This window comes from Argopecten irradians, chromosome 8 (genome assembly GCF_041381155.1).
Source record: "Argopecten irradians isolate NY chromosome 8, Ai_NY, whole genome shotgun sequence".
Classification (NCBI taxonomy): domain Eukaryota; kingdom Metazoa; phylum Mollusca; class Bivalvia; order Pectinida; family Pectinidae; genus Argopecten; species Argopecten irradians.
In genome coordinates, this window is record NC_091141.1 from 12,855,441 (window position 1) to 12,878,420 (window position 22,980).

Below are 22,980 nucleotides of genomic sequence, written 5' to 3' on the forward strand. Positions count from 1 at the left end.
TGACGTTTAGAGTTATCCCCCCTTGTGTGTTCGGAACAAATTGATTTGTTCTGTACTTTTGATGAATAATCATCGAGGTGTTCCGTTGAATAGTTTTCCAAGATGGCTTCCAATGGATGAAGTGTCGAGCTGTCACTAATTAAATTTCTTATTATTTTTGTTTGATGGCTGTCATGGACATTAAAAGGAAATTCCAGAACTTGCTAAGAAAACAGGTATACATTCTAATCATAAAAATGATTTTGTGTGTTAATGATATGACATTGCTTATAAATGTTTGCACGGAACAGGAAAAAGTGGGCAGGGCTTTTTACTCTTTCAGTAATATGAATTTAAGGCAAAGCCTCAGAAGAGCGCAGCTACATGTAAAAGATTATAACATCATAACTTTAAATTGTCTATATTTTTCTACGAAATTAACAATAAAATCTTTCACTGACATGCACATACTATCGATATTTAGAAAGAATTCATAATAATTCAAATGGAATAGTTCAATATAGAATCTACTTCAATCTTGTTTTTATCAGATGCTATCAAAAATACGCGCGAATATGTGCCGTCATCTTTTGCGTCAGGTGACGTCACTGCTGACGGTGCCGTGCGCTTGGGAACATACACAGTTTATATTGGAACAGTACATTTATTGCGTTGTTCTTGTATATGTGTAAATTAAAGCTACTTACAGTAATTTTAAAACGTATGCTGATAACACATTTAGTCTAGTACAGAAATTTCAAATCTCGTCGTGCTGATAACGAGAATTAAAACATGGCTGCCTGCATGGAGGCGCGAGACTTTTCCCGCGGGACACAATATCAAAGTCCAAAGGGGTACTGGAATGTATTGGATCTTTATGCTTACACACATGTTATGGTTAGTAGAGCTTCGCTCTACGCGGCCTTCGGCTGCGCAGAGAGCTGCGCTCTTACTAGTTAGAAGACTAGTTACTTAGACTTCTAAGGAAATATCAGAGTAGAAAAATTAATCTGAAGAGATGAAAGACATGATTCGAAGCAGATAAGATATTTTGAAGTTGTAAGATCAGGGGGAAATCCGTTCCAAATAGGCACCTGAAAATGCCAAGTTTAAACATGTATACCCCAAAATTTAACTACCCCATTCTGATAAAAAACGTCAATAATTATCCCAATTTACGGTATATGAATTAAAAGAGTTGTTTACAGATCAGAACGAGTGCTTGTATTTATAATTAGGCGTTCATAATTTTCTGTCTCGAATACCTTTGCATATCAGTTTTAATAAATTATGTATGTACACTTAAGTTTGTACAATATACCAAAGAATCAAATTACCTGTGTCTTTCGGTGCCTTCAGTTTTACTATGATGTAGTCCAGGGGTGGATATTATGTCAGTGTTAGTTACCCCTGGAGTTTTGAAGATGATTTTATTGATAAAGACAGTGCATAATGGAAAAAATATAGGTATATGATTACATGATGCTGCCTACCTGATAATACAGTTATATTCAGTTCCATTCAATTCATTATAATACAGCTCCATGAGATTAATGCAAAACACATGCATCAACTTGTACTGTTTGTTCAAAATAAAAACAATTTATGCAATCAAATAAATTGTGGCATATTTAATCACATTACTTATATTATATTATTGATCATGATTAAACATTTCTCTTCCAAAGGAATCTGTACAGTCTCCTGTTGAAGAGGATATAAATCATGACTTATTTACTGGAGAACCAGCCGTAACTAAATACAAGGTAACAAGATCTGGTGTCCTTGGTCATTGTCTGTATGTCCAATGTTTTTAGGTTCGATCTTTTTTTCAATAGCGTATGTGCAGTCAAACTTCTATAAAAACCACCCAAGACTGGAAGAAAAAATCTTAATCAGCTATTTTATGTATATTTATCCACTGATAAAAATGTGTTAAAATTGATCTCAATAAGCAAGTGGTAGTATAAATAGATGTATGCTAAGGAAAATGTCACTGTATTGTATGCAGATCAAATAAAAGAAATTTGAAAGCAGCTATAATTTTCATTTTAATCAACACCTTAGTCTACTTCAACTTGTGTGATAATGGAATATTTATATTCATTGCTTTACAACATAGTTGATTTGAAAATAATTGGCCCTTACAATACTTTTATTGTTTTACAGCACAGTCATGTGGCAAACCCCCACGAGGAACAGGAGGTCCTGGAGAACATAGAGGAAGTTTACTACAGCAATGGTGATGTTGACACCAGTGACTATGAACTTCAGGTCATTATATAACGGATACATCTCAGATAATGATTGAAATAACTGGAATTGGCAGACAGTAAAAGTATTAAAATCAATTATTTATGAAAGATGCCAAACAGCAAATTAAATATCGTTTATTTTAATTATTACTTCCCTTTTTCCCATGGTCTTAGAAGTTAACATGGTTAATACCAATTATTCATAGAAAGATAAAGAATACATATGGAGTCATATTTCATGATTATCTCTGGCTTGTATCGAATTCACATTTAAAGGGTTTCTTCTTTTGAATGCTCATTATCTCTGGCTTGTATCGAATTCACATTTAAAGGGATTCTTCTTTTGAATGCTCAATAAATGCAAGAAAGAATCACATTAATCTTTTTTGTAATCAATACATAATACATTTGTAGGACTTGCAAGAAGTCAAATCTTTATTTCAAAGTAGATTAAAATGATTTATGTTACATGTCCGTATCAATAGAAAGTGCCGGAGACCCCTGACCTGGACCAGATTGATCGGGACAGACAAAAGCTAAGAAAACAGCTCCAAGTGGTGAGTACTTCGACCACTGGTGATATTTCCCAACATTACTATTGTATGAAAGAATTGTATTCATACAAGATTGATAAAACATTATTCTGATGACAATAGAGTTAATTCCTTCTAGCAGTATGTTCTTTTTTTTTTTTCTTTTTTTTTTTAATTTATTTTTTATTCATTTTCAAAAGTTTTGTACATACAAATACAATACAACATATATGAAAGATGTATGTTGGAGTTAATTAATTTAATACAAAAGTAGTCATGTATACTCATAATATACATCAATCAATGGACAACACATTTACACTAACAAACTCACTGATAATTTATAGAGGATAAGTTCACAAACATTGATATTTTTAAGGTAATATACATTGTTAAGTATCAGAGAGATGCAGGACACACATACATACATACAAGGTACTTCTGTCGAACCTAGGTCAAATATTTATTTTACAAGTTTTTAATGGTTTTTGTATATGTTTTTAATGTTTTAAAATTTAAAATTGGAGCCAAAGTTGTATTTCTGTTAAGACCTGTTGTTTATTTTTTAAGTTACTATTGGTTATTAAAATTTTATGAGCTTTCAGTTCAAATTTGATGTGGTTTTTTAAACCAATTAGGCAAAGATCTGCTTCAAGACATTTACAGTTATAAATATATTGTTTGGTTAAAAGTAAGATTAAGTTGTCTAAATTGAAATGTGAATGTTTATTGTTAACTTTCTTGCCAAATATAAATTCTTGTTTACTGAATCTAAGTCCTAGATTTTTTGTAATAATTGCTATTCCCAGTTGTTCTATCAGATTTGATGTTTTATCACAGTCCCATAGTATGTGTGTTATGGTTTCGGGAGAAGTTTTACAAAATATACATATGTTATTATCCGCTTTACCTATTCTTAGTAAAAATGTCTTAGTAGTCAGGATTCTATGATTTATTCTATATTGTAGCCACTGAAGTTTTGAACTTGTACATGTGTTAAAAGGGTGTTTATAAATATTTTTCCAATCTTCTTCATTTATATTAAAAGTTTGATTCCATTTATTTTGAGCTGTAGGTTTAACTTGGTTTTGAATTAAAATATTGTATATGTATTGAGCTCCTTTTTTAGAATTTAGAATGACTTTGAGATTTATAGGTATATTGGGTAATATTACATTCTTTTCTGTGTTGTAATTTTGATTATTGTTTCTAACAAAATGTTGAATGGCATTTTTCAAGCTTTGGTATTTTAAAAAGTTAGTCCGAATACTATATTTATCACAGAATTCTTCAAAACTGAGAAATGATTTATCTGGTTTTGTAATGTTATAAATAAAAAGAACTCCCTTTTTATACCATGCATTATTAAAAATTACTTTTCTATCTATTTTGATGTAATTATTAAACCATATTGGGTTTTCAAGAATGTTTGTTTTATATATTTCACTTAAATTCAGAGTTTTACACCAGGCGTTTAAAACATCTCGCCAAAACCTATTAGTACAATTATTAGTTTTTTGTTTTAAATGTTCAATTCCTGTATTTGCCAATTTTTGTTTGTCTTATAAAGTTTCTAAAATGATGTCCCAATTTCCAGCCTTAGTATAGATTCTTCGTATCCAAGTTGCTTTAAGAGCCGTTATAAATGACTTCAGATGTATCATTTTTAGACCCCCTTCTTCATAACTTTTGATGATTATGTCCCTTTTCACTTGATCAGGTTTACTATTCCACAAAAAGTCGTAACAAATATTGTTGATTACATTTATATATCGATCGTCTGGATTGGGAAGTGAGATAAATAAATGGTTAAACTGTGATATAAGTAAAGATTTAATAACAACTATTTTACCTATTGGTGTAAGGATTCTTTTTTTCCAGGCTGAAATCAATGATTTGAGTTTTACAAGTTTCTTGTCAAAATTTAACTTAATTATTTGACTCAAATCTACATCGTATTCAATGCCTAATAGGTTGAAGCGTGTTGACCCCCATTTTAAATTAAAATTATTATTGAAATTGTTATTACTATATTTCATACTGCCAATCCATACTACCTGGGTCTTGGAGTAATTCATTTTTAATCCTGATATACCCGCAAAAAAGTTTAGAGATTTTAGCGTTTGATCTAAAGATTTTTCAGAGCCATCTAAAATTACAGATGTGTCATCAGCAAACTGTGAAAGGAGAATTTCTTTGTTTTCAATGTATATACCTTTTATGTTTTCATTATTTCTAAGTATTATAAGCAGTATGTTCTTATTCAAAGTCTGTTATGACAAATTAAGCGATATTTTAGTAGTAGTGTAATGTATTAGAAATCATACATATATGATCATCATATTTCCAGGTTTCTAAGAAAGTGTCGGACCTAGTCTTACAGAACCATCCCGCCTACGCTACAGAACTACAGAGAGTAATGGAGCTACAGAAAACCCTACAGCTTGCCAGTATCATCTGTGCTAATGGACGCAGGTGTGTGATGGGCATTATAACATGTATATAGACATTAAGTCAGAAATAAAAGATATTACAGAAATTATTGTGTGAATAATGAATAAAAAAACAAACGATTGATATCAAATCATCACAAAGTACATGTATGCATGGTATCTAACCATTATACATTATTACATTGTATTATGTAGTTAGATTTTGGTATTTACAACATTCTGGAAAGATTGATGCAGACTCTTAGAATTATAGTTTGTTTGCTAGATTTTTCTTCAGCAGTTCAAGTTATCTTTACTTTCAGACAATTGTCAGGTGCAAGGAAGAGTTTTACCACAGCCAGTCTAAAGATGTTGGCTAACTACAGAAAACGGCAGCAGCTGATTGGCTTACTAAAGTCACTGAGGACAATAAAGACACTGCAACGGACAGATCTGAGATTGAGGGAAATGATGGAGGTTAGTTTTATTTAATATTTATTGGCAATAAATAATCTGTCTGAAGGAAATCTTCTTTAAATCGTATTATCTAGGAAAGGATTGATTTAATTCTTCTCAAATTTATTTAGAACAGCAGTTCTGAGAATAACAAAAATTAAACATATTTTTTATTTCAACTTGATTGTTAATTAACATGAATATAAATCTATGCTGTTCCAGGAGGAAGATTACTGCAGTGCTATACAACTATGTCTGGAATGTCAGAAAGCTGCCAGTACATTTAAACACTTTACATGTATAAGGTAAGGTTTTCTGGCAACATTAAGTTCTTCCATTACCAACTTTAAATGAACATTTTGTGATTTGAGTACAGGTAGTACATAGACATCAACAAGCTCCATATATACATTCCCTTTGTAAAAACACATTTAAAAGCAACATCACATACTGTATAGTTAGTTATTTTGCAGGTAAAAATTTTCACAATTTTCACCTACACCTAAAACTAGAAAAATTTTACAGATTCAAATTTTGCAAGTGTGGCAATGAATCGCAAAAATATCATCCCTGCAAAAATTACTACCAGGTAACTCTTGCTTAAACCCTTCATTACCAACTCTTTTGTTATCTGAGTAATGCATAGACATCAACAAGTTGTATTAAGCTCCACACATACATTTCATCTGTAAAGATACTTTTAAAAACAACATACACCACATACTGTACCGTCTGATATTTTTGCTTTTACAGTGAGCTAAGTTCCAAACTTCAGGACACTCTAGAGATGATTGAGGAACAACTGGATGTTGCTCTGTCCAAAACCTGTAGTCACTTTGATGTGGTCCACTATGAAAAAGTGCAGATAGCTTATAGACTCCTTGACAAAACTCAAGTAAGGATGATATAGATATGTACTTAATATTGATCATAGAATCCTTGACAAAATTCAGGCACATGTGTGGGAGTGGTATTCAAAGAGTTACATGTATATGCCATTTTTAAATTGACTTTAAACTCGGGAACATAAATAGATTATCCACAATTTTATTAAATTTTGATATCAGTTATATGTTACAGATAAACTCTCTTATTGGACTTTTAGAAAGATGAAAGTCAAATCTGAATGACCTAGTGATGAAATGTTTGACCTTAAGACATTTTTGTTACCATAGACTGCCATGGACCAGCTACACATGCACTTCACCAGTGCTATACATAGTACAGCCTTCCAGATTGTACTGGGCTATGTGGAGCTGTACTCTGGAACAGGCGACTCCAATTTCCAGAAACGATCCTACGTAGAGCTTTGTAAGGTATGCAATTCTTAAACTCATTCACCCCTGAAGTTCCAAAATGGACTATTCCAGTCTTTGAACTAGAAGAATATAAATGTGTTTCAGGGGCGAATGGATAAATGATAAAATAATACCCCCCAATATATGACTACCTCAAAACGAATAGCCATTGATTGATATACCTTGATAACTGTTGTGTCCTTTAACTACTTAGGATGTTTTTAAGTGATATTTGATCTACATAAATGTGAAAAATTTGCATATTTATTTCTCATTTCCAAAAACAAAGATTGTCCTAATCAGGTTACATGGCAGTTTGTATCTATTGCAGAATATAACACAAGAAAGTTTCAAGCCGTGCCTGGTAGATCTGTGCAAGGCATTATGGGAAGTAATGAAGAGCTACCACAAAACAATTTTGTGGCACGAGTCCCATGATGAAGAATTCATTCGAGAGTCAGGTATGTCAGGAAAGCATTTATCCAAACTGGCAAAGTCAGTTGCCTGTTGTTATTTAATGCATTAAGTACAATGATTCATTTTTCGTAGTAACACAGGAATACTTGATAATGTGTTCAATGATTTGACATACACTGCAAATCCATGGCTCTCTTCTGTCATTCTAGAGTTATCTGCCCCTTGTGAATGGATATTGATTCTTACATTGTTTGTTGGTAAGAATAACATCAGTGAATCGTGAAAAAATTGATATCTTCACAATTGATACTTGCTTAAGAATAGAAAATACAAATATATATAAAATCTGTCATATAAAACCAATTTATGACATATAAACCCGAAATCAATCCTTTTCTTGTTTCTCAGGAGTGGACGTGGACGTAACATTGAAGATGAAATACATACGACAAAAACTTGACCATGGACTTACTCGGATATGGCACGACGTCCAACAGAAAGTTAAAATTTATATCCTAGGAACAGACATGGCCAGTTTTAAACTAGAGGATTTCATACGGGTACTGGACCTCGTCAACAGGTAAAACACCTGGTTAGATCAGTATGAAATATAACTGAGATAAAAGTTTCTTAGAAGTATACTGAAGTGTTAGACATACAAATTACAATCTTCAATGTTTTGGGTATTATTAGCTTATCTGGTAGGAAGGACAGAGGTGAGCTTATCACTTACCATGGTGTCTAATATGTAGCGTCTGTCCATCTGTCCGTCCGCTGACTTCCTGTCAACAATTTACAAAATCAATTTCTTCTTCATATAATTGCTGATAGGAATTTTATTGAATTGATTAGCAATGTTTCTATGTGTTAATGAATCAGAATTGTACAAATGGTTGGGTTGACGTATTTAGTTTAAGGGTTGGGGGCCAAAAAGGGCTCAATTGATATGAACGACTTTCTCTGAAACTGAGCAATGGATATACAGTCAAACCTCGATGTATCGAAGTTCAAGGGACCGTCAGAAAAACTTCGAAACATCGAGACTTCGAATTATTCGTGGTTGAAATTAGACCGATGTTTTTTTTTACCATGACCAACTGTGGTAGTTGTGTACATGTCGTCTCCGTTCCGTAAACTTTATAATCATTGTATTTACCACAAGCAAAACAAAATAAAAACGAAGTATGCAATTAATCACATGTATTGCTATCGTTAGCAATACATACGTATATTATAAACAAGACTTACGTGTACTAGGCCTAACCCATGTACAAGTGTTCGTTTGGTGACTATTTAAGCGATGGTTGATATTACGGAATGAATATAAAAACAAAAACAAGTTAAAAACGAAACTAAAAAGGAGGAACCGAAAGCGCTACACCACATACAAAATACTTCGATTTAGAATGATCGATTTGCTCCAGTATTTATGCCAAAGTTGTGCAATGTAACAGTTTTGAGTATGAGTTACTAATAATGTGGCTCGCTGTTTACCATTCTGTAAAATTCTACAAACCGCTACCAATGGCGGCGGCGAACATCAAAAACGACTAACTGTATCTTTGCCGTACTAATGATTTAATAACGCAGCTTGTAAAAACAAAGCACCGGGTATCGGTCTGATTAGTGATATTAATTATCTTGATGATATCAAGCTAGCAACACAAGCTGTCATAATCCCTATTATCCGGCGAAGGGCCGTCGCGAGACAGCTATGTGTGACAGCATGCCGCGGGGTATCGGCGAACACCTGATCTGTACAGGTAAATTTTTATTCAGTTACCTATGATTCTATTACAAATGGTCCATGAAAAAAGTTCGATACATCGAGAACTTCGATTCATAAAACTTCGATTCATACATGGGTTAGTTAGTAATGTTATATAGTGAAGAAATTCGGGACCAGACAAAAAGTTTGATATAGCGAGAAATTTGATTCATCGAAGTTCGAATCATCGAGGTTTGACTGTAACTAATATATGGTAGAATGACTATGGAGTGGGGATTAAATTTTTGTACAAATTGTTGACCTGATCAACACTTAAAAAAAAAAATGGAACACAAAAGCCATTGTTATTAGGGATGAACTATCCTAGGCTATTTTAAGTTGCAAACATCTTGTTGTTTATCCCGACAGGTTGATTGAGATTGGGGAGGAGTTTTGTGGCAGCAAATCTGAGGGTCTACAGGATTCCCTGAAACAACAGAGTCTGAACTACTTCAAAAACCACCACAGGTATATAGACTTAATACTTCTTTATCTTGTACAAGGTAGCTGTTGTCTTCCTCTTGCTCTTCACCTATGGAGTATGGTGATAACATTGGTAAGATTTCTGATGTTTAACCGCTATCCCACAGTACTTCCACCTCTGGAGTATGGTGATAAAATTGGTAAGATTTCTGATATTTAACCGCTATCCCACAGTACTTCCACCTCTGGAGTATATATGGTGATAAAATTGGTAAGATTTCTGATGTGTAACCGCTATCCCACAGTAATTAATTATAAAGTACTGTATCACAAAAGCCTCTGCCTCACAATATTTTGCTTTGCTTGTATAAGTCTTTCCTTGTCCTCCATCTGTGGGATAAAGTGATTAAATGATGTTTTACCACTCACCTTTCATCTATGAACTATTGCAACTAATTGATGGATCTGCCAAGTGTTCTGCAGCTAGCCTTCCATCTCTAATTCAAGATGGCAGGGTGTTTAGTGCTCAACATTCCATCACTGGCCCTTCACTTCTAATAATCAGAATTATAATACCAATGTATCTCGTTTTTGTGAGGCAGTTTCTAAGTATAAGTAATCAATAAGTAGGTATGTTTTCTTCTCTCTTCATCATCAAAATTTGGCATATCACCATTACAACATCAATTTTGTGTTGTAGGTACCGTATGGATGAATTAGGGATGTTCTTGGAGAATGAGGGATGGGAGATCTGCCCATTAAAATCAAACTTTACTCTCTTACAGTTGCTGGTAAGATATTCAAGTTGTTCAACTAAAATTGTTCTCAAAGTCTGTCCAGATCGCCAAGCCCTGCACAGTCTCAGTCATAAATGGAGGAATTTATTTTTGACTAATTTTGAAATATATTTGAATATACATTGTACAATGTAATATTTAGTATCAAAATTAAAAAATTTAATTAAAAGTTTCTCTTTCTGATGTCAAAAATGTTGATGTAAAAATGTAGATCTTGTAAATGGAGCCATTTATATTTTATGATACCAATTTATCAGAGATATTATTTTGACACTAGGAATTCAGATTTATGAAGAGCTGGACACGCTCTCCCACCACAAACTCCCTGGTGAATTCCCAACAGGAAGCAGAAGGGGACCAGTCATTGCCTAATGGGCACCATCGAGGAGGGGAGCGCTACTTTGACCAGTACAAGGAGGAAGGTAGTCCATTTGATGTTCAGCCTGATGAGGAAGAAAATGAAGATGTTTTCTCAGGAAGTTGGGTAAATATAATGTTCAATTTGTCCTGTCATGAGAATGCATTATACTATCTAAAGATTCTTAAACACATTTCTACTCTACTTATCAGTAGAACATGTAGCGTTTGTCAACCTGGGTTGTCAGTCCGCAACCAATGTCATTTGTCCATCCTTATTTGCCAAAATTTTAAAATTAACAAATTCTGAGTTCAGGTAGCTGCAATATTGTAGCTCTTTACACTTCTAAACAGATAATGATGTGTTGCTGAAAACATAGGCCAGCTTTAGAGTTTTGACCTCTTCTACTTCTAGAATATAACCTCTGGTTACTCAATTTGTAGCTTATCTTTTTCTGGAAGATTTCCATTTATAACCTGGAAGATCTTCTGAGAAGACTTCTCTTCATAGAATAATGCAAATCGGGTTAAGCTCTGATGTTTCATAGAAAAGGACAGTTGCCAGAAAAGCCAGAAAAGATTGGTTCTGGTTTTACTTCTGGTAAACATACTTCTGCAATCAAATTATTGTTGTTGCTCTTGTAGGATGATGAAGATAGGGGAGGCAGTGACACTGATTCAGATGAGCCAGACGAACTTAAACAAGATTATATTGACGAACTTACGGGAGAAGCCCAGTCTAATAGGTACGTCTCTCCTTTCCATAAAGTAAAGATTTTTTTGATGTAAATTAAATGCAGGGGACTGGAAATACATTGACCCTCAAAATAATGTAAGATAATTGATGCTAACTACAGAATACAAAATAAAGTTCAGAATAGTGAAGCAGATTTCTGGCCATCAGTGACCAGTGTCAGATGACTCGTATTCTTCTAACTATTGACCTGGTCCCCTGCAGTTCCTATTAAAGAGGTTTAACTGTTACAGTATTTGATCAATGACAAATTTCTTTACTATACTACTATATTTCCCATTACCTTCTCAGCCTATGCTCAGTACCGGCTAAGCAGTTACCATCCCCTGATGTTTCCATAGGGATAAAAAACATTTAATAAAAGCCTTGATGTAAATTAATGTTTTTTCCAGACAATATAAAAGAAGAATATCAAGAAACAAAAATCAAAGACACATTCCGATCGTGACCAATACAACCCTCAATGTATTAAGAGTGATAGGTAAGCTGTACAGTCCATTTGTTGTATGATGTGTTGCTGTCCCTGAATCGTATTTTTATGATGTTTAAAAAAATTATTTTGAACTCTCTTGTCTCCTAGCTGTACATCAAACCTGTTACAGGTCATATCAATCATAAGTAAAGAATGGATAGCTAAGGAAGGCGTATCTATTTGTTCCTGCTTTATACTGTCTTTTCTCACAGCGAAAATGTGCTTGAGGATAAATTGAGGTTTATATTGATTAACATGTAAATATAAACTGAAACAATTTTTTAAATTACACAGGTAAATATATGCAGATGATGACCGTTCTGAAGCCGATAGCATTTGACGTGATCAACTGTATGTCACAGCTTTTTGAATATTACCTGTACACAGTAAGTATATGAATAGAGAAACAAATTGTACCAAACCAAAGAAATTTTAATACATATTGACATTAAATAGCAATAATGAGTAAACATTTTGATTGTTTTATTACGCATTTTTCAGGTCCACATATTCTTTGGGGCAGATTCGGTAAGTCTACATTTTTATTTTGATCAAAAGCTGTGAAATGCTGTGAAGTGATGTTGATGTTGTTGAATGTAATTATTCCTATTTAATATAATATTACTACTAATAGCTGAATAAATTGATATTACATAAATATGCCTGAATTTTTACTATAGTAATTATATTTATTACAATTATAGAGAAAACATGAAAAAGGAAAATTGGAATGCATATCTAGTCAACATTTGTAAGCTATCTGTATCAGGGCCTTAATCTTGTTTTCTTAACTTTTATAATTATTTCCTTTGGGGAATTTTAAGTTAAGGAATGTTTTTGAAACTGTTTAGTTTAAATGTGTGTAAGCTATCCGGATAGGATCCACTTACCAGTAATGACCGAGATCTAACTTTGTTTCAGTTGGTGATGAATGAGCGTTCCTTGAACAATAGATTACACATGACATTACAGAGAATTAGAAACAACCTAATAGCAGAGACCCCTGTCCCTGGGGCTCCACCAACGGACCCTGAAAACGGCAGAGTAAGACTTTGATATAGTTTGAAATATAAAAGAGGGTCTTAATAAGTGGCTATGTACTAACAATTTTTTTTTTAAAGTGCAAAAACTATAGGATGCGACTTGCTAATTCTGACTTGGATATGTTTGCCTTTACTGTCACATCATAGGATTTGTTTGTTTGAGTTGTACAGCCCATGGACAACTAAGGTATTTAGGGCCAAAACACCATAGGACATTAAAGAAATTATCAGTAGTCTTTGTATAGGGTTAAATATAATTCCATTAATCTCAGTATCTCTTAAGATACTGTTAGCTTTCCTGTTGAATATTAAATTTCTTTGTTGACAGGATAAGTTTCCACAGCCACATCTCTCCCCCATCGTGGACCTCAGTGGAGGCGGACGTCTATTTGGTCTGGCTGAGCGAGTGGTAGCTGCTGAGTCTCTGTAAGTCAACTCTGTAGGATTATAGAGTGTAACAAGGGGCTACTGCTGTAGACTGTTAAATCATCTTCTTCTTTTTAATATCACAAATTTTATACCGTATTCAACCCAATAAAAAGCCAGGATGTTTAAAAAAAATGGGTAGGTGCTTAATAAGACAAAATTATTGCAAACCTATACAGATTATTTATGTCTGGGCAATTGAAATTGAGGCCTCAAAAGTGGAAGGAGGGCTTATAGAGACATGGGCGCTTATTAGGTCGAATATAATAACTGGTAGTTACATTATATTTTATCCTGGATGAGATTGTGTTTGTTTCAGAGTTTTCCTGGCCAGTCAGATGGAGCTGATGTATCCACATCTAGAAGCAATGATTCCTGCCAACAAAAAGGTCTTCCTGCAACAGTTCTTCTCACAGGTACAAAACTGTCAAAGTTCAACATCAAATTGATCGGGTGATGTAGTGGTTAAGTCATGTCACCTGGCAAGCAGAGTTCAAACCTGATTTGTTTTATTCCATATCAACTTATTTCACAATTAATGTCCTTTATGGTAAAACATTTAAATTTAATACTTTCATTGATATTTTTTAGTAATTTTCAACTTCAAGCCATAAATCTGAGTCCTTTTGATACTACCTGGTGTTTTAACTACAGACAGTGAAGATGGCAGCCGAGTTACGAAAGCCGGTGTATTGGACCGTGTCAGTACAGGCAGTGGACTATGACAACATTCTACATCACATGTCGGGCGTCAAATGGGACGTAAAAGACATCATGTCACAACACAACTCCTATGTCGACGTCATGCTCAAGGTAACTCATCAACATATGCAAAATAACTGTCAGCAGCTATTAGTATTGTGCTCAAAATTCTGTTAACCGTCTTATTTCCATCATGACTTAATTCACAATTTCATACTTTTCGTGATGATATGATTTCGTGATTAAGATCCATATGGTTCTATGTAACTATTCTTGACACTTCTCCTTTTGTTTTTCCCCATGAATTTGATGGAATTATTTACAGTAGTCATATCTAGAGTTGTTCAAATCATGTGATGCATTAAAGGATATCCTTTTCAAGGTATTGCCTGTGTCTATGAGTTCTTCATTGTCTAGTTTAGTGTCAGAATTCAAAATAGTTGTCAGCTAAAAGCCTATACAATCATGTAAGTATACAACTGTATTGCATACTTGACAGATATGTTTATGTATTTGACAGAGTTTTATGTTTATTAGCCCACCATCATCAGATGGTGGGCTATTCAAATCGCCTTTCGTCCGTGGTCCGTCCGTCCTTCCGTCCGTCCGTCCGTCCGTTAACAATTCTTGTTACCGCTATTTCTCTAAAAGTACTGAAGGGATCTTTCTCAAATTTCATATGTAGGTTCCCCTAGGACCCTAGTTGTGCATATTGTATTTTGGGACTGATCGGTCAACAAGATGGCCGCCAGGCAGCCATCTTGGATTTTGATAGTTAAAGTTTGTTACCGCTATTTCTCAGAAAGTACTGAAGGGATCTTTCTCAAATTTCATATGTAGGTTCCCCTAGGACCCTAGTTGTGCATATTGCATTTTGGGACTGATCGGTCAACAAGATGGCCGACCAGCCGCCATCTTGGATTTTGATAGTTAAAGTTTGTTACGGCTAATTCTCAGAAAGTACTGAAGGGATCTTTCTCAAATTTCATATGTAGGTTCCCCTAGGTCCCTAGTAGTGCATATTGCATTTTAGGACTGATCGGTCAACAAGATGGCCGCCAGGTAGCCATCTTGGATTTTGATAGTTACTGCCGTTCTATCATAAGATTGCACGATTGTGTTACAGTACTAGTGTATCGACTCACTGTAGTAGATTACATCGCTACATGTTTTTTTAGCCTGCCATGCTTGGTCTCATTTTCTTCCGATATTCGACGAATTTAACAACTTCTTCACTGACCTTTGTTGGTGTCATGATAGACCGAACACGTGGAAGCAGAGAACCATGTTGTTCCTCGCACAACTTTGCGATGTTTCCGACAGGTGGATTTACAAACGTCGGCCGCTTTAGATATATTTCCATAGGACACCCCATGCCATCATTGTATATTTTCACTACCCTTTCGCGTACTTTTAGATCGGTTCGTGGCTTTGACATGTCGACATATGATCGGTTGAGGACCGCTTCTAATTTTGGCGCAATTTTAGCGAGAGATTAAAATAGTAACGTAACGTTACACATGTGCAAACACACATGTATCTTACCGGTAACTTACATGTATAATATGCACGCGTTGGCAGCTTGGCGATCGACGATTTTTAGTACTTCCACACTTTTTTATTCAGTATAAAGTTCAAATTCAGAGTTAAATTGACATTTTAAATATACCTTACCATAATTATGAAACTGAACAGTTGTTTTAGCAGATACTTTCTTCTTGACCTTCATATTTATTCATTAACGGTACCAGTATTATCATGTTTAAATCAGTATTATGTATTCTTCTACAGCTAGTATAACCTGATTGTGTGTTATCTCTTTCCATGTTTGATTTTTTTTTTTCAATCATCTTATTTATATATTTACAACAGCTATTTCAGGAAACTCTGTCAGTCAAGTTCGTCACATGTGCTAGGTGTACTACGGAAAAAACCACCCAACAGTCATGTATATTACAGCGCGAATTCTATATATTAGCGTTATTTATTTTTACAGCGTAATACTTCTATTTTACAAATATTAATTTTTCAGATGTTTATCTATGAACATTTGTAATTGTTTCGACGTACTTACAACGTCCCGATTGCACAAATAGGTTGCATTGTGTAACGTTTATTTATTACACACTTCAGCCAATCACAATGCGTGTTACATAGACACTTCACCTGTACCATGTAGCGATGTTATCTACTACAGTGAGTCGATACACTAGTACTGTAACACAATCGTGCAATCTTATGATAGAACGGCAGTAAAGTTTGTTACCGCTATTTCTCAGAAAGCACTGAAGGGATCTTTCTCAAATTTCATATGTAGGTTCCCCTAGGACCCCAGTTGTGCATATTGCATTTTGGGACTGATCGGTCAACAAGATGGCCGACCGGCAGCCATCTTGGATTTTGATAGTTAAAGTTTGTTACCGCTATTTCTCAGAAAGTACTGAAGGGATCTTTCTCAAATTTCATATGTAGGTTCCCCTAGGACCCCAGTTGTGCATATTGCATTTTGGGACTGATCGGTCAACAAGATGGCCGACCGGTGGCCATCTTGGATTTTGATAGTTAAAGTTTATACCGCTATTTCTCAGAAAGTATTGAAGGGATTGTTCTCAAATTTCATATGTAGGTTCCTCTAGGACCCTAGTTCTGCATATTGCATTTTGGGACTGATCGGTCAACAAGATGGCCGACCAGCAGCCATCTTGGATTTTGATAGTTAAAGTTTGTTACGGCTATTTCTCAGAAAGTGTTGAAGGGATTGTTCTCAAATTTCATATGTAGGTTCCCCTAGGACCCTAGTAGTGCATATTGCATTTTGGGACTGATCAGTCAACAAGATGGCCGCCAGGTAGCCATCTTGGATTTTGATAGTTAAAGTTTGTAACCGCTATTTCTCAGAAAGCACTGAAGGGATCTTTCTCAAATTTCATATGTAGGTTTCCCTAGGACCCCAGTTGTGCATGTTGCATTTTGGGACTGATCAGTCAACAAGATGGCCGCCAGGTAGCCTTCTTGGATTTTGATAGTTAAAGTTTGTTACCGCTATTTCTCAGAAAGCACTGAAGGGATCTTTCTCAAATTTCATATGTAGGTTCCCCTAGGACCCCAGTTGTGCATATTGCATTTTGGGACTGATCGGTCAACAAAATGGCCGACCGGTAGCCATCTTGGATTTTGATAGTTAAAGTTTGTTACCGCTATTTCTCAGAAAGTATTGAAGGGATTGTTCTCAAATATCATATGTAGGTTCCTCTAGGACCCTAGTTCTGCCTATTGCATTTTGCGACCACCATCTTGGATTTTGATAGTTTAAAGTTTGAAAAGCAGAAAAAAGAAGTGTAAGTTTGAAAAGCAGAGAAAAGATCCCTCTTTCATTTGTCAGACATAGATCAATCTTTGGTGGGCGCCAAGATCCCTCTGGGATCTCTTGTATGTTTGACAGATGTGTTTATGTATTTGACTGAGTTTTATGATTATATATTTGACAGAGCTTTATGATTATATGTGTGACAGATGTGTTTATGTATTTGACTGAGTTTTGTGATTATGTATTTGACAGAGCTTTATGATTATATGTGTGACAGATGTGTTTATGTATTTGACAGAGCTTTATGTTTATATGTGTGACATATGTGTTTATGTATTTGACAGAGATTTATGATTATGTATTTGACAGAGTTTGGAGCAGTTGTCGGTGAGACTAGTAGATGTCAACAGAAGAGTACCCATACCTAAAGTTGTATATGACCTTATATGGGAACACTGTGTACGGCTCGCAAACCGCACAATTGTAGAAGGGTAAGGACTGTAGCACAATTCTTTAACCTTACTTGATTAAGAAATCTGCATTAAAAGTTGTTACATATGCACTAACTAGAAGAATTGTTTTAAAGAAAATAAAAAGTTTGAATTAGTCTTTTTAATCATATTAAATCTATATTGTGGCCATTTCCTCGCTGTCGCCTTGGATTAGGGTAACGTAAGGGTAACTGCAGTTACCCTTACTGAGTTCCCCCTGTGCATTTGAAGTCATATCAGTGGTTGAAAATCTGCCTATTATAATTTTGTGATTAGATAGAACAGCAAATTATTGAAAATTAAATCACTACTTATCGGAGATATTTCATCGGTATTCCACTAGCTCCTACTCAATGTTTTAAGCAACTCACTTTTGATTGAATTGGTGGTACTGTAACTTTGGCCTTTTTCTCCTGTAAGTTGGAGATTTACTTACCATTTGCAGTTATGCTGGTGCTAAAAAGTGCAGTAACGAAGGCAGAGCATTAATGCAGCTTGATTTCCAACAGTTTCTGTCCAAACTTGAGACTATTGTAGATCTAAGGTAAGCACTATTTACCAGTGAAATGTAACCATTGATTTTCAGCCTTTGACATAATTGTAATAAATTTTTGTCTCTTGTTTGTGTTTGGAAAAGCAGGTTTGGGTTGTGTGACTGCAGTATTTATTTGAACTTTGTATTGTGTATGTTCCAGGCCAATCCCAGAGAGGGAGTATGTAGAAGCATACATTAAGGCTTACTACCTACCAGAAAGTCAGATGGACTCCTGGATTCTAGAGCACAAGGTAGGTCAAAGGAAAGATCAAAGGTCATGGATGCTGGAGTACAAGTTAGACAGGTCATACAGGGTTAAAGGTGATAAATACCTGAACCCAAGATATGTCACGCTGTGTGAGAAGATCCATCATGATACTATGTTTATAGTGAACATTCTTATAACTAACTCATTGCACAAAATCTTCTTTTTTAACCCACCATCATTAGATGGTGGGTTATTCAAATTGCTTTTCGTCTGTCATCAGTCCATAAACAATGCTTGTTACCGCTATTTCTCAAAAAGTACTTAAGGGATCTGTCTCAAATTTCATATGTAGTTTTCCCTAGGGCCCTAGGAGTGTCATGCTGATTTTGAGACTGAATGGAAAAACAATATGGCCGCCAGGCAGCCATCTTGGATTTGGCAGTTGATGTTTGTTACCGCTATTTCTCAGAAAGTACTTAAGGGATCTGTCTCAAATTTCATATGTAGGTTTCCCAAGGGCCCTAGGAGTGTCATGCTGATTTTGAGACTGATCTAGAAAACAATAAGGCTGCAAGGCTGTCATCTTTGATTTTTGTATTTGATGTGTGTTACTGCTTTTTCTCAGAATGTACCAAAGGGATCTGTCTCAAATTTCATATGTAGGCTCTCCTTGGGCTTTTGTTGTGCATATTGCATTTTGGGAGATATTGGTCTTCAATATGGCTGATTGGCCACCATCTTGAATTTTGATAGTAAAGTGTGAAAAACGGAGAAAAGACCACTCTTTCCATTGTCAGACATAGATCATTCTTTGATGGGCGCCAAGATCCCTCTTGGATCTCTTGTTTCAAGTAGCCTTATCTTTGTATGAATGTAATAAATATGCTTATGATGAAATATTTGCTTCAAAGATTTTATGTTAACATATTACTGTATATAATACTATAATACAATTTTTCCCCTCAAATTTTCACCAATGGCCTTAACAATGCTATTTTTTCTTTGTCTGTAGGAGTACTCCAACAAGCAGTTATTGTCACTCATCAATTCAGTGGACCATATCAACAAAAAGGCACGCCAGAGACTTATAGCTACAGTGGAAGACATGGACCGTCAGCGCAGATAACGTCACGCTTTAACGAACATGTCACTCATACCACAAATTTTGCCATGCATGCTTTAAAACATTCCTAGTGCAAGTGCTGAATCGGTTGTTATATCATGTCATATGTATTCATACGTTTCCAAAATTATCATAATACTGTACTTTCTCTCAGACCTGATTTGAAATTAGTTATGAGATTCTGTTATTTTCACAGCAATATTCTTAATAATAGAATGTGGCACTGTAACAGAGGATACCATATAACCAGTTATTTCAGTAGGGGTTATATTTTCGCGGGACATTGTTATGATCGCAAAAGTTTGATTTACGAAATATTGAGAAATGGTTAAATCATAAAATACCCTTAAAGTCATATCACAGAAGTTTTAAACCACTAATTTTTGTTTTGTTTTGTTTTCTTGTTCTTGTTAAATTCACGATAAGTTTTGACCTACATAAATAATTGGCTATACAGTATATGTATTTCTTTTAATGTTAATTCACTGACCAATACATATCACTGGTTTGTGAATGCTTAACTGTGCAAACTATGTATATGTATTATTAATAGTACAATTCTCATTCAACTTTAAACTTTGTTTAGAAGTTAAGCTGATGAAAAAGAAACAGGGCAAAGCATGAAGTGTTTAGTTTTATAGATAGTCAAAAATCACAAGGTATTTGCTCTCCTGGTGAAGTTTTCCTAAATAGAATTTTGACTTTACATAAAGGGGTATTAAACATAAAGGTAAAATTTTGTTTGCTCCTTCTCAGTTCATACATTAAGAGATAGTTTCTGAAATGCAGAAATTAGTCTAGAGTTTAACTACATAACAAAGTATTTTATACTGCATGTAAGTCCACATTTATAATATCTTCACGTCGGTCCAGTTCATGTTTCATTAAAGAATTGTACATAATTAGTAAATAATTGTAAAGAAATCTGTGATATAATCAAATGAAATCTCCAGCAATGTATTGCTAACTAGTATATTGCATATGGGTTTGTCATGTTATTGGTACAAATGTTACTTGTTGTGAGAAAATTTTAATGTGAGATATATCGATAAGCTCATCTTGTTACCTGGTATGTAGATATTGCCTGGTATGAAATAGTTGGGATAAACTTGGGGTTATGATATTACATCACTTTATATGATATACTTTCTGAGTATACAGATCTTATTTTTAAGTACTTGTTCTATTTAAGATATGCTAATCTGTAAGTATGATAATTATGCTTCTTATCTATCAGTATAAATTCCATGTTATGCTTAGCTGTTTGGTCATTTTATTGCAATTAAGCTTAAAACACTAAGGATCACACTTATTCATGAGTTGTAACTTTTCAGACTCAAAGGTTCAAGATGACCTTAGTCATCCTGCACCATTTGCTTCCATCTGTCATATGTAAACTTAAAAGACCCAGCTACATATAGGGTACAGATATTGTTCAAATGAATTTTATTAAAAATCACAGGGCTCAAATAGACTTAAATCTTTAAAGGCCTAGAAATCTGATATTGGTCTTGGAGTATGCTGGGATAAAGAACTACAAAAAATTATGACTTTGACTTTCATTCAAGGTCATAAGACTCAAATAGACTAAAATCTTAAAATTATTTCTTGTCAATAACTGAGAGATGTATATACCCATGCATTTAGCATGCTGCAATGAAGGGGCACCAAGTTTGTTAACTTGAATAACTTTAGCCTACATGTACTTTCAAGGTCATTGGTGAAATATATCGGAAATAAATACTAAAAGTTTCTAGTCAAATGACATAATTGTAAGTTAAAGCATTGTCAGCTCTTTTGTATTTTTATCTGAAGTGTTTCTCTGATTCTGAGTTACAACTTTTCTCCCTGCTGGAAATCGGGAATGTGGCTTATAATCCAACGCCGCATGTATGTGGACAAAATCTTGGATCAGACAGCGGTTGTGTACCAATAGTCGGATAACTGTTAAGGCCCAGTGGGGCTCTTGTTGACTATGGTAGAAGTATATGACTACAGAGCTGAAACTACAGTTAGGGACATGTACACACAAGAACCCACTTATTTTAGTGTAATTATCTACATAGAAAAGAGTACCGGTATGTTATTTTGATTTAAAAATTCATAAGCAGAAGCACATCCAATATGTAATCAAATGTTGGTAAAACTTTGTCTGTTGTGTTGTGGCCTCAGTAGGCTCCACTCAGTATATTTTCACCCATCTGTCTGTTGTGTTAAGGGAAGCATTATTGAGAATTCTCACTTGTCTATTATTACAATTCCATCTTTGCAGATTACAAAAGTTACCTCCCTTGCGGGTAGGTGTCCATTGTGATATCATTATTTTGCGACCGAAATTCACGTCATTTCTCTGAAAAGTATGACGTTACACTTGCAATCACATGATGTCAAAATCAAGACATATGCGCAAGGGCAGATAACTCTGCAATATGCAATACAGAATATATGCGAGAGGGACCATGTTAAACTGGAGAGAAATATTTCATTATGCTCACTGATCTATTTTGTTTTGGAAAAGCATTAGCAAGTCTTTTCACCTATCTGTTATATGTTAGTTGCAGTATAGAGAAGATGTGCATCATCACGTTTTTGCACCTGTTCATTATGTTAGTATAGAGAAGACATGCATCATCGCGTTTTTGTACCTGTCCATTTTGTTAGTATAGAGAAGATATGCATTGTCAAGTTTTCTCACCCTGTTTATTGTGTAACTATATGGGGGAGAGTATTCTTACCTTTCTTTTGTTATACTTTAGGGGCAATAGCTATGAGATTGGAGAATGAATCATAGACTGTCATGTGTCTGTAAGTTGCAATATCAATATGTTATACTTGTTGGATCATGTTACAAAAATTATTAGAGCTGAAAAATAAATCAAGATATCAAGACATTTACCTGCCTTGTTTTTAAATCCACTCTAAAACAAGTTTAAGTCTATCCAGTGGACATATTCACTACAGTACATTTAATTGTACCTGTAGCTTCAAGAGAAATACAAACGATCATAATGCTGAAAGAATGTGAACTGTACTTTACGAGGCTACTGTGTAACGTAAAATTTCAATGGGTACTTTCTTCCATGGTTTACATTTTCATATCAATGTACGCCAGGTAAAATTTCTTCTGGCTTGTCTTTGAAACAACGATTATCAATGATAAATAATAATAGCCATTTAGTTAATATAAGAGTACTATAAAATGCA

General features: G+C 34.5%; 1 protein-coding gene across 1 annotated transcript; it reads left to right on the forward strand.

Annotated features, from left to right (window-relative positions):
* Positions 1-83: 83 nt before the first annotated feature.
* LOC138329407 (syndetin-like) lies at positions 84-22,669 on the forward strand. Its single transcript, XM_069276374.1, has 26 exons — positions 84-215; positions 1,668-1,745; positions 2,149-2,253; positions 2,720-2,791; positions 5,118-5,242; positions 5,523-5,676; positions 5,878-5,960; positions 6,409-6,550; positions 6,831-6,971; positions 7,285-7,414; positions 7,779-7,950; positions 9,508-9,606; positions 10,262-10,352; positions 10,636-10,842; positions 11,361-11,461; positions 11,862-11,950; positions 12,236-12,327; positions 12,443-12,469; positions 12,863-12,985; positions 13,313-13,410; positions 13,730-13,826; positions 14,065-14,223; positions 17,789-17,910; positions 18,356-18,454; positions 18,606-18,696; positions 19,666-22,669. The coding sequence occupies exons 1-26, from the start codon at positions 165-167 to the stop codon at positions 19,777-19,779; spliced, it is 2,862 nt and encodes a 953-aa protein (XP_069132475.1). The 5' UTR covers positions 84-164; the 3' UTR covers positions 19,780-22,669.
* Positions 22,670-22,980: the final 311 nt, after the last annotated feature.

Coding starts and splice junctions, on each gene's coding strand:
- LOC138329407 (XM_069276374.1), top strand. CDS start 165: ATGGCTGTCATGGACATTAAAAGGAAATTCCAGAACTTGCTAAGAAAA. Junction 2,254..2,719: donor CCAGTGACTATGAACTTCAG/GTCATTATATAA, acceptor CCGTATCAATAG/AAAGTGCCGGAGACCCCTGA. Junction 2,792..5,117: donor TAAGAAAACAGCTCCAAGTG/GTGAGTACTTCG, acceptor TCATATTTCCAG/GTTTCTAAGAAAGTGTCGGA.